Below are 19,645 nucleotides of genomic sequence, written 5' to 3'. Positions count from 1 at the left end.
ATCTTGAAATGTATCTACTATTCAGTATTTCTCTCCAGATGTTATTTTATAATGTAATGACACCTGAAAACAAACATGAAATAAAAGAAAAATGACAACATAATTAGAGTACCTTAATGAGGCTTAAGAATTAAGGATTTGTAAAGGATTATTAGTGAATGAAATGTTTTGAATAAAGTGAAAAGTGCAATAACTCACCTTAAAATATCACAATTGAGGAAAAGTATTCTTGGATTTATTGCAATGTCATAAGACGGTCATTCTCTCAAACAGTCTTATGGAAAGATGATCTGAATATTATTGGATGCGACATGAAGGATGTGTTGCTGCAGCTGGAGATGCAGGATGCCGTAGACAGGTAAGAAGTAGTTTAAGTAAAACAATTACAAATACATTGACAGCTTTTTCATTCTTATTTATCTTTGATCTTCTAATTTTTTAAAGTGGTACAGCACATTTCAGCAGAAATGGTGAACAAAGTGCTCAGGAAAAAGATATTATCCTCACTAAAGCATTCCCTACTGGCTTCCAATGGGCTACATCCACAGAGTCTTTCAAGGTTGAAGGTGCATGGGCAGCAGGAGGGAAAGGCGAGACCATCTGGGATCGCTTTGGTCATGAAAACCAAGCCTTTAATAATCATAATGCTGACACAGCTGCTGACAGCTACAGGAAGGTCGATGTAGATGTCTACCTCCTGCGAGGTCTTGGAGTCAACACCTACCAGTTCTCCATTTCCTGGGCCCGTATATTCCCCTCAGGTCAGAAAGACAGCCTGAANCATTACTGAAAATTCAGTTGCCACTCCCAGGGAATGGGCTTATGATGAAATTGACAGAGTCTTCCTTTACAAAACCTATATTGATGAGGCTCTTAAAGGTACAGTAATAATTATCAAAAATGTTTGTTGTAAATTACAATGTCTTGCTCATTCACAACTAATTTCTGTTTATTTTCTTATGTCTATCTTAACAGCCTATGAACTTGATGGAGTCAAGGTGAAAGGCTATGCAACATATCTCATGGATTCTTTTCAGTTCGTTTTTGGCTACCTCTTTGGGTTTGGTCTGCACCACGTAGACTTCAATAACCCAAACCGACCCAGAACACCCAAGTTTTCGGCTCATTTCTACTACAATGTTATGAGGGACAATGGTTTTCCATTACCAGAAGATGAAAAGATGATATATGGAGAATTCAAAAAGGATTTCATTTGGAGTAGTGCAACAGCATCATACCAGGTAAAAAAGCTTACATGACAAATATTAAAATATCTTTATCACTTATTGTCAAATCAATGTTGAGATAAAGTTAAATCCCCAAAATGGAAGTTTGTATTCAACTGGTTTCAGGAAGGTGTTTCCTCATTGTTGCATTTTTTTTTTTTTTTTTGAGAATAAACAGTTTATAATAGTTGATAGGATTCTCATCACCGATTTCTAATCACTGGTTTTGACTAGCCCATAACAATACTAATTTGACTCACAAATTAGCATAATACTGAAATTACACAATTCCAGTATTATGCTCAAGCATTCTTGCTTTGGGCTATCAGTGAATAAGAATATTAAGAGCAGATACAACGTCAAACTTTCTTGCTGTTAAATTGGGATTATTATTTACCTAAAACAAATTCTAAATTAAGTCTAAATTTAGATTTGAAAGTGGTATACAGCATATATTATCAGCTAAAACAGAGGTCAGCTCTATTTACTGATTCACTATATGTGTAATCCCCAAAGGATGAAACCGTAGACACTGAAAATCTGAGATTTTCTCTTTCCAGATTGAAGGGGCATGGAGAGAAGATGGAAAAGGTCTCAGTATCTGGGACAAGTTTACACACACCCCTGGAAAAATATCTGAGCATGACACTGGGGATGTGGCTTGTAACAGTTACAATAAGATGGAAGATGACATTGCTGCGTTGAAGAAAGTCAAGGTGTCTCACTATCGCTTCTCCATATCCTGGCCAAGGGTCCTGCCTGACGGTACTACCAAATATGTCAATCAGGCTGGTCTAAATTACTATCAGAAACTGCTGGATTCCCTTATTGCCGCAAACATTCAGCCTCAAGTAAGTATTTATCAAAAATAATAATTAAGAAAAATGTTTTACCTCTTTTACCAACTGTTTTTCTCTTGGATTAGGTCACTTTGTACCACTGGGATCTCCCACAAGCTCTGCAGGATGTTGGAGGTTGGGAAAATGAGACAATCATTGAAAGATTCAAGGAATATGCAGATTTCCTCTTTCAGAATCTTGGTCCCAAAGTGAAACTTTGGATCACTTTCAATGAGCCCTTCATAATAACTGTATTAGGCCATGTCCAAGGTGCACATGCCCCAGGTATGTAAGGTATTTTTAACTGGAATTATACTTTATGCTAAGCATGGTAGATGTCAGACTAATGGACGTTAATCAATGTAGAACTCCTAAGGAAGAAAATAGGCTGCATTTTCAAACATGTATATTTAATTATACTTGCATGATAAACTCTGCATCACCATATTTAATTTTATATTTTCCAGGTTTGAACGACAGACCAGATACTCTTCCATACATTGTAGGCCACAACATAATCAGATCCCATGCAGAGGCCTGGCATGTCTACAATGACAAATACAGAGCCTCACAGGGAGGACTGGTCTCCATCACTGTAAACTCAGACTGGGCAGAACCCAGAAACCCCTACAAGCAAGAGGACTATGAAGCTGCACGGAATGTGGTTGAGGTATATATTATGATTATATAACACAAAACAACTACAATATTTTAAGCGGAGTTGTAGTTGACGATTGCTGTGTGTCAAATTCTGTCCACAGTTTTATCTTGGCTGGTGGGTCCATCCCATTTTTAATGGTGACTACAGCCCACTGGTGAAGAAATCTGTTCTAAAGCAAAGTCTTGCAGGTGGATTGACAAAATCCAGGTACGATCTTTTGTTGTATATTAAAATTCTTTGCACGGTTTGTGATACATGAATACTTATGAAGGGTCTTCTTAAGTTTGTTTTATACTGACTACATCCACTGATGTTTTCTCTCCTATAATTTCTTCTTGAATTTTTCTTCTTAAGGCTTCCTGAGTTTACTCCTGAGGAAATTAAGCGAATTAATGGCACTTATGATTACTTCGGATTAAACCATTACTGCAGTGTCTTGGCATTCCCTGTAGATTATGGATCTTTTCAACACTTTGAGGCAGACAGGTAAGGCCATTAGCTTTGTCACAAAGCAATTTCAAATCAACTTCATGTGGAAATCATCACTATATATTCTTATCACATTTTTCCTAAATATTCTTGAAAAAGTGTCCATGTTTTTAACTTAAACTCTAAATTACATAATTATTCACTTGTCACAGGGGTGTGGTGGTTATTAGTGATCGGACCTGGTTGGAAACCGGTTCTGTCTGGCTGAGGATGACACCATTTGGTCTCCGAAGATTGCTGAAATTCATCAAGGAAGAGTACAGAAATCCTCCAATTATCATCACTGAGAACGGTGTCTCTGAAAATGGGCCAGTTGATCTCAATGACGTTCACAGGAAATACTATTATGAACAGTACATCAACCAAGTGCTGAAAGGTATTAAAACAACTTCATGGCATATGGAGTATATTCAACCTAGAAACTTACATAAGTTAAGATGTAGGACCAACTTGTGTGCTCAAATGAATTTTCTGTTTTCTGCAGCTTATTTGCTTGACGACGTCAATATTATTGGCTACACTGCTTGGTCTCTGCTGGACAACCTGGAATGGGGTGTTGGCTATACAGAGAGATTTGGACTTTTCTATGTGAATCGCACAGACCCTGATCTGCCTCGAACCCCCAAAGCCTCTGTGTCCTATTATTCCTCCATCATCAGCTGCAACGGGTTTCCTGACCCAGCATCTGGACCTCATGAGTGTTGGAACCCTAACCCTACAATTGCTAACCCCTAAGCCTGAAGGTAAACAGATTCAGTGTTTGGAAAGTAAATGATTGAGATGCTCTGATTTCAGGTCAGATCAAAAATTGTCTTGTCAGAATACTTAGTTGGACATATCTACCTTGAACTGAGATCAACTTCACTGTTCAAATTATACCCAGCAGTATAAGTATGCAACTTTACTATCACAAGCAAGCTTATCAAATAATCTATTTTAAGATTTTCAAAATGCATTGTTAATAATACAAAATTTAGGTTCACATTACTGTGATTTATTATTAATAAAGTGTCTATTTTTCTCCCTGCAGTAACAAAAGAGGCAATTCCTGGAATCAACAACGTGAACTTCCTGGGTATGAGCCTCTCCTCTGAAGATGCCGCGACCGGACTTAACACAACATTTGCTTTGCTGATTGTAGCACTTGCTGGAACAATTTGTGTGGCTGTTGGATTGTTTCCAGTAGAAAATTGTAGAGTTAATTGAGGGAGGAAGAGAGATTCTGATTGCAGCTTGACTTCCATCTTTAATGCAGATATGTATGATTTCCATATTTAAATTTAAAGGGCTGAATTTTGCAAAACCACAATTTTCAACAGAGAATTTGGAGTTTTTGAACACTGTATGTTGTCGCTGTTCTATATTTAAAATAATATAATTTATCTATACAACCAAAGGTGCAGAGGAGAACTTATTGCTTACTGGGAGGTCAAGATGAGGGGACCCAGTTTTTTCCATTTGCACTATTTGTGGTATTTAAACTATTTTTGTGCCTCTTTATGATGATTTTCTTGTGTGAACTAAATTTAAGCTAACTGAAGTAAATTACTGGTGAAACCCATGTCAACTGTGTGCAAAACTCTAGATTAGTTCTGCCTATTATATCGGTAGAATGTTTTTGCATATTTTGTGACTTGTGAAATTTTTTTTACCACCATATAAAAAACACTGACCAAGTCACTGTCATACTAACTTATTGTAACATCAAGAACCATTTATCTAATTTTTGTGAGACAAACTGGAAGAAAGCACAACATAAAAGCCAACTAATATCTGATTTCTGCTACTTGTCCTATGAAGCTTCTGTTCAATAAACTTATTGCAACGAACCACACTGTTGCTGTTTTGATTTTGTACACAATCTGTTTCCCTGCAACTATATTACTTTTTTCATTTATTTTGAGATAATGTCTGACTTTGTGTGGTTTTCTTTTTTTACTGCTCCATATCAGTTTGTCTCCCCCTGCTCCTCATGCTTTCTTTATGAACAGCTCATAAGCTAATAGTATTGAAAAAACAAATCCCACTGTTTCAATCTGTCATTTTTAATACAAAAACCCCCAACTAAGTTCAATTTCAATTACCTAGTTAAGAATAATTTCAAATTGAAGGATTGTAAGATGTAAATCCAGCAGATGGCAGCAAACACAACTAGTTTAGATGACTGTCATCTGCTGTAAAGCATCAAGAATTATTAGCTAGTCCCTTGACAGAGTTGTCTTAACTTTTAGGTCCCTGATTGTGGCTTAATGTTTTATCTGTGTTCCTGGACTATCTTTAGATAGTATTTAGACAGTGATTGTCTTAAAAATGTACACTCCTGCTACACAAGGGTTCTGGTTATCTTCCAAATGCAGCTAAAAGGGATAACGGAATGTTTGGAGCATTGGCACAGAGACAACCCAAGAAGTTCATGACTTAAGGTGGAAGCCATGCATCAACTAAACTGAAGCTGTTTCTTATTAACAACAATTTCATTGTTTAAATAGCTATTAGCAAATGCTACCAGTGGCTATATTTCAAACTGAAAACGTAAAACTAGTCCAGTGGTCACACTGCAGTAACCCTAAGTTAACATTTTAATAAGCATCTAGCAGCAGCACATTTTAGGTTCCTCAAACAACATTAGGATGTTATCAATTGGATGAGTCCAGAGTCTGAGTATATCATAAAACTGCAATAAAACACTTATCAAACCCTAATTGTGCAACAATGATATGAGAGCAAAATGTTGTCTAAATAGCTTTGCGATCAGTTGACATTCAGACTGGTTTTCACGAGTCACAATGAACAGGCTGCTGTGGGTTGTGTGTCTGTATTTTTTATGTGTGACTGGTGATTGGAGCAGTCAGGTGAATGGAGAAGACAATTTTATGCTTCTTGCTGGCCCTCTGACTGAGAAGGATCACAGAACCTCCAGCAGTGAGGAAAATGTCTTTGACTGCAGTCATCCCATACCAGCAGCTTCCAAGCAGTATTTCAAGTACCTCCAGACCAAAGGAGTGACCCACTTCAAAGTGCCACTGTCATGGGCAAAACTTCTTCCTACGGGCCTGACCAGCAAGCCTCAACAGGCTGTAGCAAGGTGTTACAAGACCCTGCTGAAGAACTTGCAGGAGCAGGGCTTGCAGCCTCTCGTCATTCTTCATGGATCAACAGTTCCAGACTCTTTGAGGTCCAGGTATGGAGGCTGGAAAAGTCAGCAGCTGCTAGACAAGTTTCAGCAGTATGCTGAGTTTGCTTTGAGAGAATTTGGCCAATTGGCAAACTCATGGGTGACATTTAGTGACCTGGATGAGATTTTGCGTGAAGGACCAGCTGTAGATGGTCCCACTCCTCTCCAAAATATCCTTCAGCTCAACAAGAAGATTCATGAGTTTTATCATCAAAACTTTCCATACGAAGGTATATGAACTCCAGTCCTTTCCTGTCTTGATTAATATTCTTTGTTTGTACATATTTATATAATGTTTTCTAGACTGAATTGTAATTTCCAGCCATGTTAAATTTGTAAATTTTTTGTTTTTACTATGACTAAGATTTAACTTATCAAGAAAATTGTTTCACAGTCAGCTGATATTGGCCGCAGTGATATTACTTTACTACTTAGCTGATAACACAGAATGTTTTTCCACGTTATCTCAGTAATCAGTCCATGTGAGTTGCATCAAGATATCTCCTAAGCAGTCTTTCCAAAACCTGAATTTCTGCAATCATCAGCTAGAAAGATTAAATATATTACATGAAGTGTTAATAGGTTTTCTTCCTGTCATTTTTTCTATACAGGGAGACGTCTATCATTTGGGCTGAATGCAAAACATGTGGATCAACTTTCCAATCTTAAAGCTTTCACAAATGTAAGCTTCTTCTGTATTTACAGTGCACATCAGGTCCCACTGCCCTAAAACGAAACTTAATCTCAAACAATGACAATATTACTCCTTTTTGCAATATATAGAACATAATATAGCTAAGATTTATTGACTGCCATTGTGTGCACAAAACAGTACAATGAAAGTTAGTTGGCACTAATTGTCAAAGAACTAAAATTTATGGAATAAGTAGATTTAATTAATAAATATCATTAGAAAATGTTAGAATAATAATATATATTCAGCCAGTGTATTTATGTGTCCTGTGTCTGACAGTCAAAAGTCTCTTTGGGATCCTAACTTAACTTGTGTGCCTCTTATCTGCCTGATGAATGGTGGAGAATTATGAGTTGGTTTAGGATGCTCTTCACCTGCTTGTGCCGGTGGTTTCCAAGCCTGCTTCTCAGGCACCACTGTGCTGGATGCTTTAGGTATTTCTCTATTCAAGTACATCTGATTCAAGTGACTGCACAGCATTCACAGCATGCCATCAAGTTCTGCAAAAGCCTGACAATCATCCAAACATGTAGGTAATATGTGCAGTAGCAAGAAACATGTAGGACAATGGTCCCTGAGGACCCTTTAACTTTTTATTTTAAGAATTTGTAGCTTGAGTATTGAGCCTTGACTTTACAAAAACCTTAATAGTTGCCAAAAAAAGTTAAAAGTTTTCTGTATTAAATGCAGTCCATTCATTGGTCACAAACCAAAAACCTAAACTGACTTAAACCCATGGAGAACATAAAAGGCAGCCGTAATTTGGTTATTTCCCCTCAGAGAAAGCAAAGAAAAACAAGCACATTTCCATTTGCTACCCCCAGTACAACAAGTCTTAGTGTGGTATTTTGATTTTTTTTGTATTATTGGTGTGTGACAACTCTCATGTGTTATTGTATGTTTGGCACAGGTGGATTTCTTATCCGTGAACCTTGAATATAACTGTGCCTCCTCAAAGAGTTTTGCACAAGAGTTGAGAAACTTGCAGGTACTGCAAACATTCTAATGTTTTTAGGACCATTGTGGATTTTCTTGTTTGCATTTTATCTTTATAAATATAAATATACAATGTTGCAATGTTGTGTTCTAGACATCTACTGGAAATTTGCCAATCTTGCTATATAAGATGCCAGTTCGTGACTGTATCCCGAGTGAACACCAGCTTCTTGGAGATTTATTACAAGGTAGGTATCACGCTGGTCAACACATTTTATAGCTTCTTTCTAAATTATCAATAGCATTAATTAAATTACTACTGTTGGACATTTTACACAGGGTGAGTGTTTAATTATTACCCTTGAACCTAAGCAATTATTAGGTAGAAAATAAAGAGTGTTCATAACATTCTTTCTGTGATGTTTGAAAGGAACAAGCTTAATGGTTAAACTCTAAATACCTGCAATGTGGTAGTTTTTTACAGAACAAAAATTTACCTTTTAAGTAGTGTCATTTTATAACAGTAACTAGTGCAAAATCAGCCTTTTATTATCAGTCAGTCAAGTTCCACAAGGAAGACTATTTGCATGGTGGAGAAAAACTTTGGAGCTTTACAGCAAGGCCAGTAAATATTTATGGCTTAAGCTATGATTGTTGCAGGATAATAACAAAAACTGATTAGATAACATTGAGGTGAAAGCCTTACTGCTAAACTTGAACAGATTACTCTTAAATTGGTCATTTGAAGGAAGGACTCCATAATTAAGCCATATGTCAAAAATATTTCTGTCCTTTCATTTCACCTGTATTGTGACAGTTTTATGGACCAACAGTCTGAATATTATGGGATGTGACATGAAGAATGTGTTGGATGAGTTGGACATGCAGGATTCTCCAGTCAGGTAATAGATGTTTTTACAGATTTATATGGTTTGACCTTTTCCCTTATAATTTTAATAGTTTCCATTCCTTTCCCCAAAACTTCTTATTTCCAAATATTTAATCAGCAGGCACGAATTCAGGACGAGTTATGAAAACATCTTGCATAAATTTGGAGACCAAGCCAGCGATGATAAAGACCTCCTCACTAAAACATTTCCCCCGGGTTTCCAATGGGCAACGTCATCAGAATCTTTCAAGGTTGAAGGTGGTTGGTTGGAAGGGGGAAAAGGAGAGACTATTTGGGATCATTTTGGTCATGAAGGTCAAGCTTTTGCAAATCATACCACTGATCTTGCTTGTGACAGTTATAACAAAGTTGATATAGATGTCTACCTCCTGCGAGGTCTTGGAGTCAACACCTACCAGTTCTCCATTTCCTGGGCCCGTATATTCCCCTCAGGTTACAAAGACAGCCTGAATGAAGAAGGAGCTCTCTACTATGACAATCTGATCAATGCTCTGATTGAATCTGGCATACAGCCTGTTGCCACTATCTACCATTGGGATCTGCCTCAGGCTCTCCAAGACAAGGGTGGATGGACCAACCCGTCCATTGTTGCAGCTTACAAAGACTATGCAGCCTTCTGCTTCCATAGATATGGAAACAGGGTCAAGAGCTGGAACACATTCAGTAGTCCCTGGGTGGTGAGCCATGCTGGACATGGGACTGGTGAGCATGCTCCTGGAATAAAAGACTATGTGACTGCTTCTTATCAGGTAAACATAGTGGTATCACCACATCAAAACCTTTCAAACATGTCTAAATTTTGTGTAGGCTATAACCCTTCACTTTTTAATTCTTATTTCTACAGGTCACTCATAATATACTGAAATCCCATGCTGAAGCCTGGCATGTCTACAATGACAATTACAGAAAGACACAGGGAGGGAAAGTAGGCATTGCACTAAACTCTGACTGGGCAGAGGCACCTGATCCTAACAAACCTGAAGATAAGGCAGCTGCAGAGCGCTACCTCGAGTTTATGCTAGGCTGGTTTGCCCATCCTATCTTCATAGATGGGGATTATCCTGAAGTTCTCAAAACACAGATAGAAAAGAAAAGAAATGAGTGTCCCTCATCTGCGCCAGCAGTGCTTCCAGCTTTCACTGAAGAAGAGAAGGCGAGGATCAAAGGAACTTCTGACTTTTTTGGTCTGAATCATTATACCTCCCGTTTAGTGAGCAGCAGTGTAGGTGGGTGCACCCCTGGTCCTGAAGGAGTTGGAGACTTCCAGGCTAAAGTGGACCCCTCATGGCCTGCTACAGCATCAGACTGGATCTACTCCATGCCCACAGGGCTACGGTCTCTTCTGAACCACATAAAAACAAAATATCTAACATATAACAATGTGCCCATTTACATAACTGGGAATGGCATGCCAACGGATGACACCTTCAATGACACTAGCAGAATAGAGTACATGAGAGATTACATCAGTGAGGCCCTAAAAGGTTTGTGCCTATCTTTTCTTTAATACTTGGCATCTGTTTAGCTGAGAGAAACCAACCATACATTTTATATGTTGTCTCCTGTTTTCATTTTACAGCTATTGAAATCGATAAAGTGGATGTGCAGCGATTCACAGTGCAATCACTTATGGATGGATTTGAGGGAAATAAAGGGTACAGTGAAAGATTTGGACTTCACCAGGTTAATTTTGTAGATGGATACAGACCAAGAACACCAAAACAATCAGCATATTTTTTTGCTCAGATCATCGAGCAAAATGGTTTTGTTTCACGCAAACAAGATCATTTTGAAGGTGTGAAAATATCACCACCTCGCCGCTCCACCCCACTGCCACCCTCAGAGGTCCCATCAGCATCAAAGGCTGTCTGGGAAAAATTTACACCACAGAAAAAGTTTGACAGACAAATGTATCACTATGGCAATTTCTCACAAGACTTCTTATGGGGCGTCTCATCTTCAGCTTACCAGATTGAGGGTGGATGGAATGCGGAGGGGAAAGGACCCAGTGTATGGGATACATTCACTCAGAAGCCAGGTAGTGAAATTCCTGAAGATGTAAATGGAAATGTTGCCTGTGACAGTTACAATAGACTTGATGAAGACCTTTACATGCTGCAAGCCTTAAAAGTGAAGTCATACAGATTTTCTTTGTCATGGTCCAGAGTCTTTCCCAATGGTAGACGTGAATCCATGAACCAAAAGGGTGTTGATTATTACAACAGACTTATTAATGGCCTCTTGGCCAGAAAAATCACCCCAATGGTCACAATTTATCACTGGGACCTCCCGCAAGCTCTACAAGACATTGGTGGCTGGCAGAATGTAGAGATGGTTGACATTTTTAATGATTATTGTGACTTCTGCTTTGCCACCTTTGGTGACAGAGTAAAATTCTGGATGACCATGAATGACCCTCAAGGACTGGCATGGCAAGGATATGGGACTGGACAAATCCCTCCAAACATTAAGGAGCCAGGAACAGCACCATACCAAGTTGCACATAACTTAATCAAAGCTCACGCTACAGCATATCACACGTACGATGACAAATACCGCGCTTCTCAAAGAGGTATGGTTTCCATTGCCCTTAAAGCAGATTGGGTTGAACCTAAAGACATCAATGTTCCTCGTGATCTTGTTGCTGCTGACCGTGCAATGCAGTTCCACGTGGGTTGGTTTGCCCACCCGATTTTCAAGAATGGGGACTATCCAGAGGCCCTGAAAGCCCAAGTTTTGGTCAAAAGTGAACTCCAAGGTCTTTCACAATCAAGACTCCCATCTTTCACAGAGGAGGAAAAGAACTTGATCAAAGGAACTGCTGACATGTTCTGTGTGAATCACTACACCACCAGGCTAGTAACCCATATCACGGGTCTGCTGTCTCCACATTCCTATCAAAATGACTGGGACTTCACAGAAGAACAAGATAGTGGTTCACCAGCTACAGCCATCAAAAACCAGAGAGCTGTATCATGGGGCCTACGGAGACTCCTGAATTGGATCATGGAAGAGTATGGAGACCCTGAAATTTACATAACTGATAATGGTGGGGCTACAACAGCAAAAACGTCTTGGGATGACATTGACAGAGTGTTTTTTTACAAGACTTACATCAATGAAGCTCTTAAAGGTACCTTATATTCAAATGCTTTGGATAACATTTTGAAGCTGACATACTGTACTTGATTCTAGTCTTGATCATTCATTTATATTTATGTTTCTCATAATTACAGCCTATGAACTAGATGGAGTATTGCTAAAAGGCTACACAGCAACATCTCTCATGGACTCCTTTGAGTGGTTAAATGGCTATACAGTTGGCTATGGGTTCTACCATGTCGACTTCACTGACCCAAACAGACCAAGAACACCCAAGCTGTCAGCTCATTTTTACTTCCAACTCATGAAAGACAATGGTTTCCCCATAACAGAAGATGAGAAGATGCTGTATGGAGAGTTTCCTCAGGATTTCCTTTGGAGTAGTGCCACGGCAGCTTACCAGGTAAGATGAGAGAACCCAAATTTATTTGTCTTGAAATAAATTTGTTCCCTTTGTTTATTGTTCTTCCTTTACTATTTTTAGATTGAGGGTGGATGGAGAGCTGATGGAAAAAGTCTCAGCATCTGGGATAAATTTGCTCACACGCCACTCAAAATCTTTGACAGTGACAATGGGGACATCGCTTGTGACAGTTACAATAAAATAGATGAAGACATTGCTATATTGAAGCAACTTGGGGTTAACCATTATCGTTTCTCTATATCCTGGACGCGGGTACTTCCTGATGGCACAACAAATCACATCAATGAGGTTGGATTTCGCTATTATGACAGACTGGTGGATGCGTTGCTTGCTGCAAACATCCAGCCTCATGTAAGTTTAGCTTGTTTTGCTCCCCGATATAGAGTTTACAACAAATATATCCAAATACTCAAAAGTGTTTATTTATTTTCTTTCAGATAACTTTGTACCACTGGGATCTTCCACAAGCTCTGCAGAATGTGGGAGGTTGGGAGAATGACACTATTGTCCAAAGATTCAGGGATTATGCTGATGTTATGTTCAGCCGTCTTGGAGATAGAGTGAAACTTTGGATCACCATTAATGAGCCATATAACGTAGCAATGATTGGACATGGATACGGAGTAGCCGCCCCAGGTATGGTTTTCTTGCAGTGTGCCCTAACAAAATAAAAAATATTTTGTGGTGGTAAGGAGTAAGAAAAACGCCAAAGACAGGAAGACTAACTGCATCTAACCCAGATTGTTTTTTCAGGTATTAGTTTCCGTCCAGGTACTCTTCCCTACATTGTTGCTCATAACCTTATCAAAGCTCATGCTGAAGCATGGCACCTTTACAATGACAAATATCGGGTTAGACAGAATGGAAAAGTCTCTATCACCATCAACTCTGACTGGTCTGAGCCCAGAAACCCCTATAAGCAAGAGGACATTGACGCAGCAAGACGTATAATACAGGTAAACCAAGTCCTGTCACATTCTTCACAAAATATTATTGTTCTTCTGTTTTGAGACATTGATGATTTGTGCATCTTTGTGCAGTTCTACATTGGGTGGTTTGCCCATCCCATATTTAATGGTGACTACAGTGAAATGATGAAGACAATCATTCGGGAACGCAGTCTTGCAGCCGGATTGACTAAATCACGGTACCACAAAAAAACCAAAGAAAAACTACTGTTATCAGCTCTGCTAGATATATTATTTTTTTAACACCTCTAGTGTATATCTGACCACATACCTTTTTTAATTTTCTGCAACCTGTGATTTCCAAAAGCTAGTTTGTGTTGTATGTTCCACGGGATTCCCTTTTCCCATTTGGTTTAAATTGAAGCTAAAACTTTAGAGAACCAATTTTCCACCTAAATTAAAGTCAATTTTATATTCTCCAGGCTACCTGAATTTACCCCAGAGGAAATAAAGAGAATTAAGGGAACCCATGATTATTTTGGATTCAACCATTACACCACTGTCCTGGGATTCCCTGTTGAGTATGGAAATCTTCAGCATTATGATGCAGATAGGTGAGTAAGAACTTACACATAGCAATTGAGAACGTGCATTGAATATGTTTTAAAATTTAAATAAACACGTGAACTCTGGACTATCCATAGGGGTGCAGGGACCTATGTTGATCGTACCTGGCTAGATTCTGGTTCTAGCTGGCTGAAGATGACACCATTTGGGTTGCGCAGAATATTGAACTTTATTAAGAAGGAGTATGGAAATCCTACGATTATCATCACTGAGAATGGGGTCTCAGAGCGTGGGCCCACAGATCTTAAAGATTCTCACAGGAGTTACTTTTATGAAAAATATATTAACCAAGTGCTGAAAGGTATTAAAAGAAATTAATTGAACATACTATGTTTTCTATGATGGACAAAATAAAAAATAATTATTATTTCTATCATAAAAAGATTAATTATGTTCTTCCAGCTTACCAGCTTGATAATGTGGATGTCCAAGGCTATACAGCATGGTCACTCATGGACAACCTGGAGTGGGCCACTGGCTTCTCAGAGAGATTTGGACTTTTCTATGTCAATCGCTCTGACCCCAATGTGCCTCGAGTGGCCAAGGAATCTGTGTCTTTCTTCTCCACCATCATCAACTGCAATGGGTTTCCCGACCCTGCATCAGGACCTCACGATTGTCTGAAGCCTGAACCTGAAGGTAATTGTAGAAGATTATAAACATTTTGGTAATATATGTCTTTGATAACCGTGTGAAAAAATATAGTTTAAATTTTACCTAAAACTTATTTTTTTCAGCAACAAATGCTCCAGAAAATGACAATTCAGTGAACTTTCTGGGTCTAGAGCTATCCGCTGAAGAAGCTGAAACCGGACTCAACACTACATTTGCTCTGCTGCTTGTGGCAGCAACTGGAGCCATTTGTTTGTCCATCGGTTTCTTTCTCACTAAAAGACGATCAAAATAAAATCATAAAGTTGAAATTGTACCTGTAACTACCATTCAGACATTTATTTTAGCATTTATGTGAATATTTGTAAAGTCTACATAAAAAACCATAATCAACAAACATGTAATATTGCAACTAACACTGCATGTTTTGGATGATTCAATTATTTTAATTCAATGGGCTTTTTACAACACAAGTAAACTGATATTAAAATGTTTTTGTATGCAAATGTTTATATAGCTAGAAGTGTGATAAAGTGTCTTGAAACATTCAACTAGAGTGTTCAAATATGACATTTTTAATTAAGATATGTAACATTTAATAAAGACAACAAAGACAGTTATGGTGTTCTACAGATATTGTGCTTCCTTTAATTTTTGTTGCTACAAAAATGATGCATGTTGCTATGCAACAAGTGGGAAGCTAGGTATCATATGTATTATTATGCTAGATGTTCAAAATGTAACATTGTTCATTTTATACTCCAATAATAGTGGGTGATACGGATATAACTGTTGTGAAGTTCATGTCTTTTTGTAAGCAATTTTAGTCATCCTGGCTGTTATTTTTTTAAAAGCACTAACACAGGCAAAATATGGAAACACCACATTTTTCAAAACGTGAAAATGTAAACATTCCAGAGCAACAGAACTTTAAATATTATAAGTAATAGCCCTTAAAAAAACATAGATATCAGGTGTTGGCAACATTACTTAATTGGGGTGGCTTTTATTCAGTTTTAGATTGGTAAACACGTCCTGCCCTGCTATCCTAACAATATTGAGGTTGTGTGTCACAGACTGTCCACAAGAGGGCAGAGCAGTACTGGTACAAGTTTATTATTTTTGACCAGTTCTATCAAAAGACAATATAATTCAGCAGAAAATAAAAACTACATTTTGTAAAGAAGCACTTTTGCTGGATAGTTCCTGCAGAGACAGCAGCTATTTTGTGGGAAGACACTGAATTCAAATTAATTCAAATATTACCTTCAGCAAATAATTCATAGATAATGTCAAACCTTTAATAAAACCTGTGTAGCTGCAGGTGATGATCAGTCAGATCTAATAGATGCAGGGAAGCGGTTCGGGTCTAGTCTCAGGAGAATGAGGTTAAATGTTTTTGCGTTTGCAGGAAATGGGGAGGTTGCAGCAGTTTGAGAGACGGCTGGTTTGAAGAAGCCACGTGATGAATCATACTTCCTCTAAGAGTTAGGCCTCAACTATTTGTGTCTCTTCATTTACATTTTGCACATACGGGGATGGCGAGTACGAGGTAAGACTGCTCAACTCAACTCTTCAGCTTCTAGACTCTTATATCTTCAAAAGACCTTTTTTAAATATCTACTGTCACCTCTGGATGCATAAAATAAAATTTAAATTTAGTGTAACTGAAATGCTGACAGGTTTAACATTTCCTCATACACAGACATCTGCAGTGTTCTTACACTTAAAGATCTGATGTCAGCTTCTGAATTACATTTTTCTGTTGGGGAAGAAACACGATAGGATCATTTAATTTTGTAGTTTTTATTTGAATTTGTTTTATAAAGACCTCATGCATGACTAAAGTATCAGCTTCCGTTGTTTGGACGGTTTCAGTCAGTTTCCGGTTAATGAAGCCTCTTCTCTCTTTCACTTAGTTCAGGGGCCATTATGAGGAACGGATCATTGTTGTGTTCCTGGCGTCTATAAATTATTTATCAGATTCAAGATGAACAAATTTAATTTTATGAAGGAGGAAAAGGCACTGTTAATAACATTTACTTCAAAGCTAAATACATTTTGATCAAATAAATAAATCCAATATTCTACTTTAACATGCAATAAAAAAAATCAGCATCAGAAAGATTAATATACAGCATGTGGGAGTCTGGGATGCTCAATATAAATCACTTATTACTTCCTTATAGCTTCTGTCGGCAGCATAACCTATGGAGCTTTTTCTAATGTTCTTCAGGACAAGGCATCTTTATCTGATCATAATGGACCGAGTCGAAAAAGTACAAACAAGCTCTCAGAAAAGTAGATGTAGGAGAGAGATGAGTAATAGTGATAAACTGACAACATGCTTATAAAAACATGCAACCAGTAACTGAGGACATCTGGGGGCAGAGATGGAAACAAAGCCCTCAAACTAACATCACTGCTATAAAAGGTGAAATTCTTGTAAGTTTGAAATCAGATGTTTACAGACACATCACAAAATGACAAATAAAAAAAAATCACTGTGAAAATCAGGATAAACGTTTCCTGTCTTCAGTTAGGTTAACAGAATGGTTTCTATTTCCTTAATGGCAGAATAATGAGAGATTTCTTTAAGCTTTCTTCCTATTCAAAAGTTTACACAGTGCCCTAGTTTTTTGTGGCTTTGCCTTTTAACTGCATGATTTGGGACAGACATGTTGAGTACGTTTCAACAAGTTTCTCATGCTAATTTCTCTGGCACTTGGTGTAACATAGTCAGGTTTGTTGGTTTTCTTGCTCAAAAATGCCATTTCAGTTCTCCCCACGGATTCTCTGTGGGGTTGAGATCGAGCTAATGGCCACTCCAACATGACTCTGCTGTCTTTAAGGCACTGCGTAACTAATTTGGTGATAGTACTATGGTGATTGTTCACTCACTTGCAACCACAATCGAATTTCCTGGCTGATTGTTAAAGAGTTTTACTTCAATATTTCCACACAATGCTATTTCCCCATAATGTGATCTATATTGTGTGAAGTGCACCAGTCCCTCCTGCAGCAACCCTCATGCTACCTCATACTTCACAGTCAGGATTGTGCTCCAGCTCACATCCATCCTTCAATCTAAATATGATCATTATGGTCAAGTGCTTCAGTTTTGTTTCCCTCAAACCACAGAACATGGTGCGAAATCTTTATTTTTGCCCTGATTTGGGCCTTATCGGGCCTTAATGTTGCTTTTAGACGAAGGCCGTCTTCCTCGCCGTTTATATTCTACTTATTTTGTGGCAACTTCAACAATAGTAATATTAATGCACGTAATCTGATTTTGGAGATACGACAAAATTCGTCTAAAATACCTCTGTCTCTCATTGTTTGGAGATTTGCCACATAGCAAAACTTTTGGTTATTATACCTGACCTAAAACAGGAAACATTTAATCTGATTCAATGTCAGGCAGTGAAAGGAAAGTTTGTTATGTAATGTTATGTAAATGTCTGGTTTCATGTGTTTGTCTGAAGTGGTGCAATGTTTGTAGCAGAGCAGCACCAGAATATACAAAAAGAATCTAAAAGACCCACAAATAGAGAAAATAAAGAAATGACCAGATATAATAATAGAACGACTGAAAGAGTAATCAAAAATTATACTTTAAAAAGTTCTAGAGCTATAGATACATCAACTTAAGATTTTTACTACAGTGAAAGAAAAAGTGATTAGTCGTCTGAAAAAAGTACCTTTGTCTGGTTTGTAAAACTAACTTGAATCAAAATAAGAAACATTTCCTTAAAAACAAGACAAAAATGTTTTTATTGTTGTTGCTACTATTTTCACTGATGTGTTTTGCTTTAAACTTCATATAATTCTGATAAATCTCTTTTTACTGAGAACTTGAGTTTAAGTTGTACAAGTAGAAACATCACTTCTCCCAACACATTTAACCGTCATTTAGCCTCTACTGTTCAGTAACCTACACAGTTTAATGTTTACACATTTTTTGCAACACTGAAGTGAGAGAACCGCAAGAAACCACAAGATTTACTAAAATGATTTAAAATGTCTGTTGTGTGAACTAAAAATATGAGGCGAGTATCTCGACGTTGTCACTTCATGTTTTCCTCATTTGAACGCTGTTAAAAGACCCATTGTCATCTCATTAAAATGTAGACTGTTTGGGTCTGCATCTTTTTTGGTGTCATCTCCAAACTAATAATGTCTGCTGTAATTTTTAATTTCTGTCTTTCTTTTGTCTAATATCCATTTAATCTGGGTGACATCGACATCCTTGTCTTTTGTACTTTCTGTGTTGATCTGCATTGCACCTGCGGAAAATATAAACTATTAATATAACTATTAATAATATAACAGCTAATATGCTAAAATTGTATGTGGCCGAAACTCAAGGGTCAGGTTGAGTCACACAAAATATATATATTTTGGGTGTGTGTATATATATATATATATATATATATATATATATATATATATATATATATATATATATTTTTTTTTTTTTTTTTTATTTTTTTTTAACTTTTTTTTTTTTTTTTTTTAACAAACACCTTNCTGGTTTGCCCATCCTATCTTCATAGATGGGGATTATCCTGAAGTTCTCAAAACACAGATTGCAAACAAAGCTAAAGAGTGTCCCTCATCTGCGCCAGCAGTGCTTCCAGCTTTCACTGAAGAAGAGAAGGCGAGGATCAAGGGAACATCTGACTTTTTTGGTCTGAATCATTATACCTCCCGTTTAGTGAGCAGCAGTGTAGGTGGGTGCACCCCTGGTCCTGAAGGAGTTGGAGACTTCCAGGCTAAAGTGGACCCCTCATGGCCTGCTACAGCATCAGACTGGATCTACTCCATGCCGGAGGGGCTACGGTCTCTTCTGAACCACATTAAAACAAAATATCTAGCAGTTAACAATCTGCCCATTTACATAACTGGGAATGGCATGCCAACAAATGACAGTGGAGACACCCTGAATGATGTTAGCAGAATAGAGTACATGAGGGGTTACATCAGTGAGGCCCTAAAAGGTTAGTGCTTGTAATTTCTGTATTATTTGCCATCTGCTTAGC

General features: G+C 37.8%; 5 protein-coding genes across 5 annotated transcripts in view; all 5 read left to right on the top strand.

The window, feature by feature from the left end:
- Positions 1–311: 311 nt before the first annotated feature.
- Positions 312–4,400, top strand: LOC106945897 (lactase-phlorizin hydrolase-like). The gene is made up of 11 exons (XM_015029901.1): positions 312–358; positions 785–879; positions 976–1,241; positions 1,787–2,077; positions 2,152–2,350; positions 2,533–2,735; positions 2,827–2,933; positions 3,081–3,212; positions 3,368–3,591; positions 3,700–3,958; positions 4,246–4,400. The coding sequence occupies exons 1-10, from the start codon at positions 312–314 to the stop codon at positions 3,948–3,950; spliced, it is 1,815 nt and encodes a 604-aa protein (XP_014885387.1). The 3' UTR covers positions 3,951–3,958; positions 4,246–4,400.
- LOC106945899 (lactase-phlorizin hydrolase-like) lies at positions 456–15,187 on the top strand. The gene is made up of 13 exons (XM_015029903.1): positions 456–761; positions 9,363–9,679; positions 9,775–10,414; positions 10,510–12,063; positions 12,167–12,435; positions 12,517–12,807; positions 12,894–13,092; positions 13,210–13,412; positions 13,497–13,603; positions 13,847–13,978; positions 14,069–14,292; positions 14,394–14,630; positions 14,729–15,187. The coding sequence occupies exons 3-13, from the start codon at positions 9,946–9,948 to the stop codon at positions 14,896–14,898; spliced, it is 3,855 nt and encodes a 1,284-aa protein (XP_014885389.1). The 5' UTR covers positions 456–761; positions 9,363–9,679; positions 9,775–9,945; the 3' UTR covers positions 14,899–15,187.
- Positions 6,030–9,785, top strand: LOC106945896 (lactase-phlorizin hydrolase-like). Its single transcript, XM_015029900.1, has 7 exons — positions 6,030–6,620; positions 7,002–7,072; positions 7,995–8,072; positions 8,175–8,268; positions 8,838–8,922; positions 9,268–9,632; positions 9,775–9,785. The coding sequence occupies exons 1-7, from the start codon at positions 6,089–6,091 to the stop codon at positions 9,783–9,785; spliced, it is 1,236 nt and encodes a 411-aa protein (XP_014885386.1). The 5' UTR covers positions 6,030–6,088.
- Positions 15,188–16,052: 865 nt separating the features above from the next.
- Positions 16,053–19,645, top strand: part of arhgap15 (Rho GTPase activating protein 15) — a 21,336-nt gene continuing 17,743 nt past the window's right edge. Inside the window, exon 1 of the mRNA XM_015029906.1 lies at positions 16,053–16,155. Coding sequence (XP_014885392.1) covers positions 16,142–16,155 — 14 coding nt within the window. The 5' untranslated portion in view covers positions 16,053–16,141. The remainder of the gene's footprint in view (positions 16,156–19,645) is intronic.
- The window catches only part of LOC106945900 (lactase-phlorizin hydrolase-like), a 5,049-nt gene continuing 4,776 nt past the window's right edge, over positions 19,373–19,645 (top strand). The window contains exon 1 of the mRNA XM_015029905.1: positions 19,373–19,603. Within this exon, the coding sequence (XP_014885391.1) occupies positions 19,429–19,603 (175 nt within the window). The 5' untranslated portion in view covers positions 19,373–19,428. The remainder of the gene's footprint in view (positions 19,604–19,645) is intronic.

This window comes from Poecilia latipinna, unplaced genomic scaffold, assembly GCF_001443285.1.
Source record: "Poecilia latipinna isolate Pla-1442-1.1 unplaced genomic scaffold, P_latipinna-1.0 Scaffold167, whole genome shotgun sequence".
Classification (NCBI taxonomy): Eukaryota; Metazoa; Chordata; class Actinopteri; order Cyprinodontiformes; family Poeciliidae; genus Poecilia; species Poecilia latipinna.
This window is presented reverse-complemented; position numbering and strand designations above follow the sequence as displayed.

What these genes read in the sequence shown, in the direction of transcription:
- LOC106945897 (XM_015029901.1), top strand. Translation starts at nt 312, where the DNA reads ATGAAGGATGTGTTGCTGCAGCTGGAGATGCAGGATGCCGTAGACAG. An exon ending in CCAAGGTGCACATGCCCCAG is followed by an intron (nt 2,351 to 2,532) that starts GTATGTAAGGTA and finishes TATATTTTCCAG; the next exon opens with GTTTGAACGACAGACCAGAT. An exon ending in CATCAACCAAGTGCTGAAAG is followed by an intron (nt 3,592 to 3,699) that starts GTATTAAAACAA and finishes TGTTTTCTGCAG; the next exon opens with CTTATTTGCTTGACGACGTC.
- LOC106945899 (XM_015029903.1), top strand. Translation starts at nt 9,946, where the DNA reads ATGCTAGGCTGGTTTGCCCATCCTATCTTCATAGATGGGGATTATCCT. An exon ending in CTGCAAACATCCAGCCTCAT is followed by an intron (nt 12,808 to 12,893) that starts GTAAGTTTAGCT and finishes ATTTTCTTTCAG; the next exon opens with ATAACTTTGTACCACTGGGA. An exon ending in TCTGAAGCCTGAACCTGAAG is followed by an intron (nt 14,631 to 14,728) that starts GTAATTGTAGAA and finishes TATTTTTTTCAG; the next exon opens with CAACAAATGCTCCAGAAAAT.
- LOC106945896 (XM_015029900.1), top strand. Translation starts at nt 6,089, where the DNA reads ATGCTTCTTGCTGGCCCTCTGACTGAGAAGGATCACAGAACCTCCAGC. An exon ending in AAGAGTTGAGAAACTTGCAG is followed by an intron (nt 8,073 to 8,174) that starts GTACTGCAAACA and finishes GTTGTGTTCTAG; the next exon opens with ACATCTACTGGAAATTTGCC. An exon ending in TCTTGGAGATTTATTACAAG is followed by an intron (nt 8,269 to 8,837) that starts GTAGGTATCACG and finishes GTATTGTGACAG; the next exon opens with TTTTATGGACCAACAGTCTG.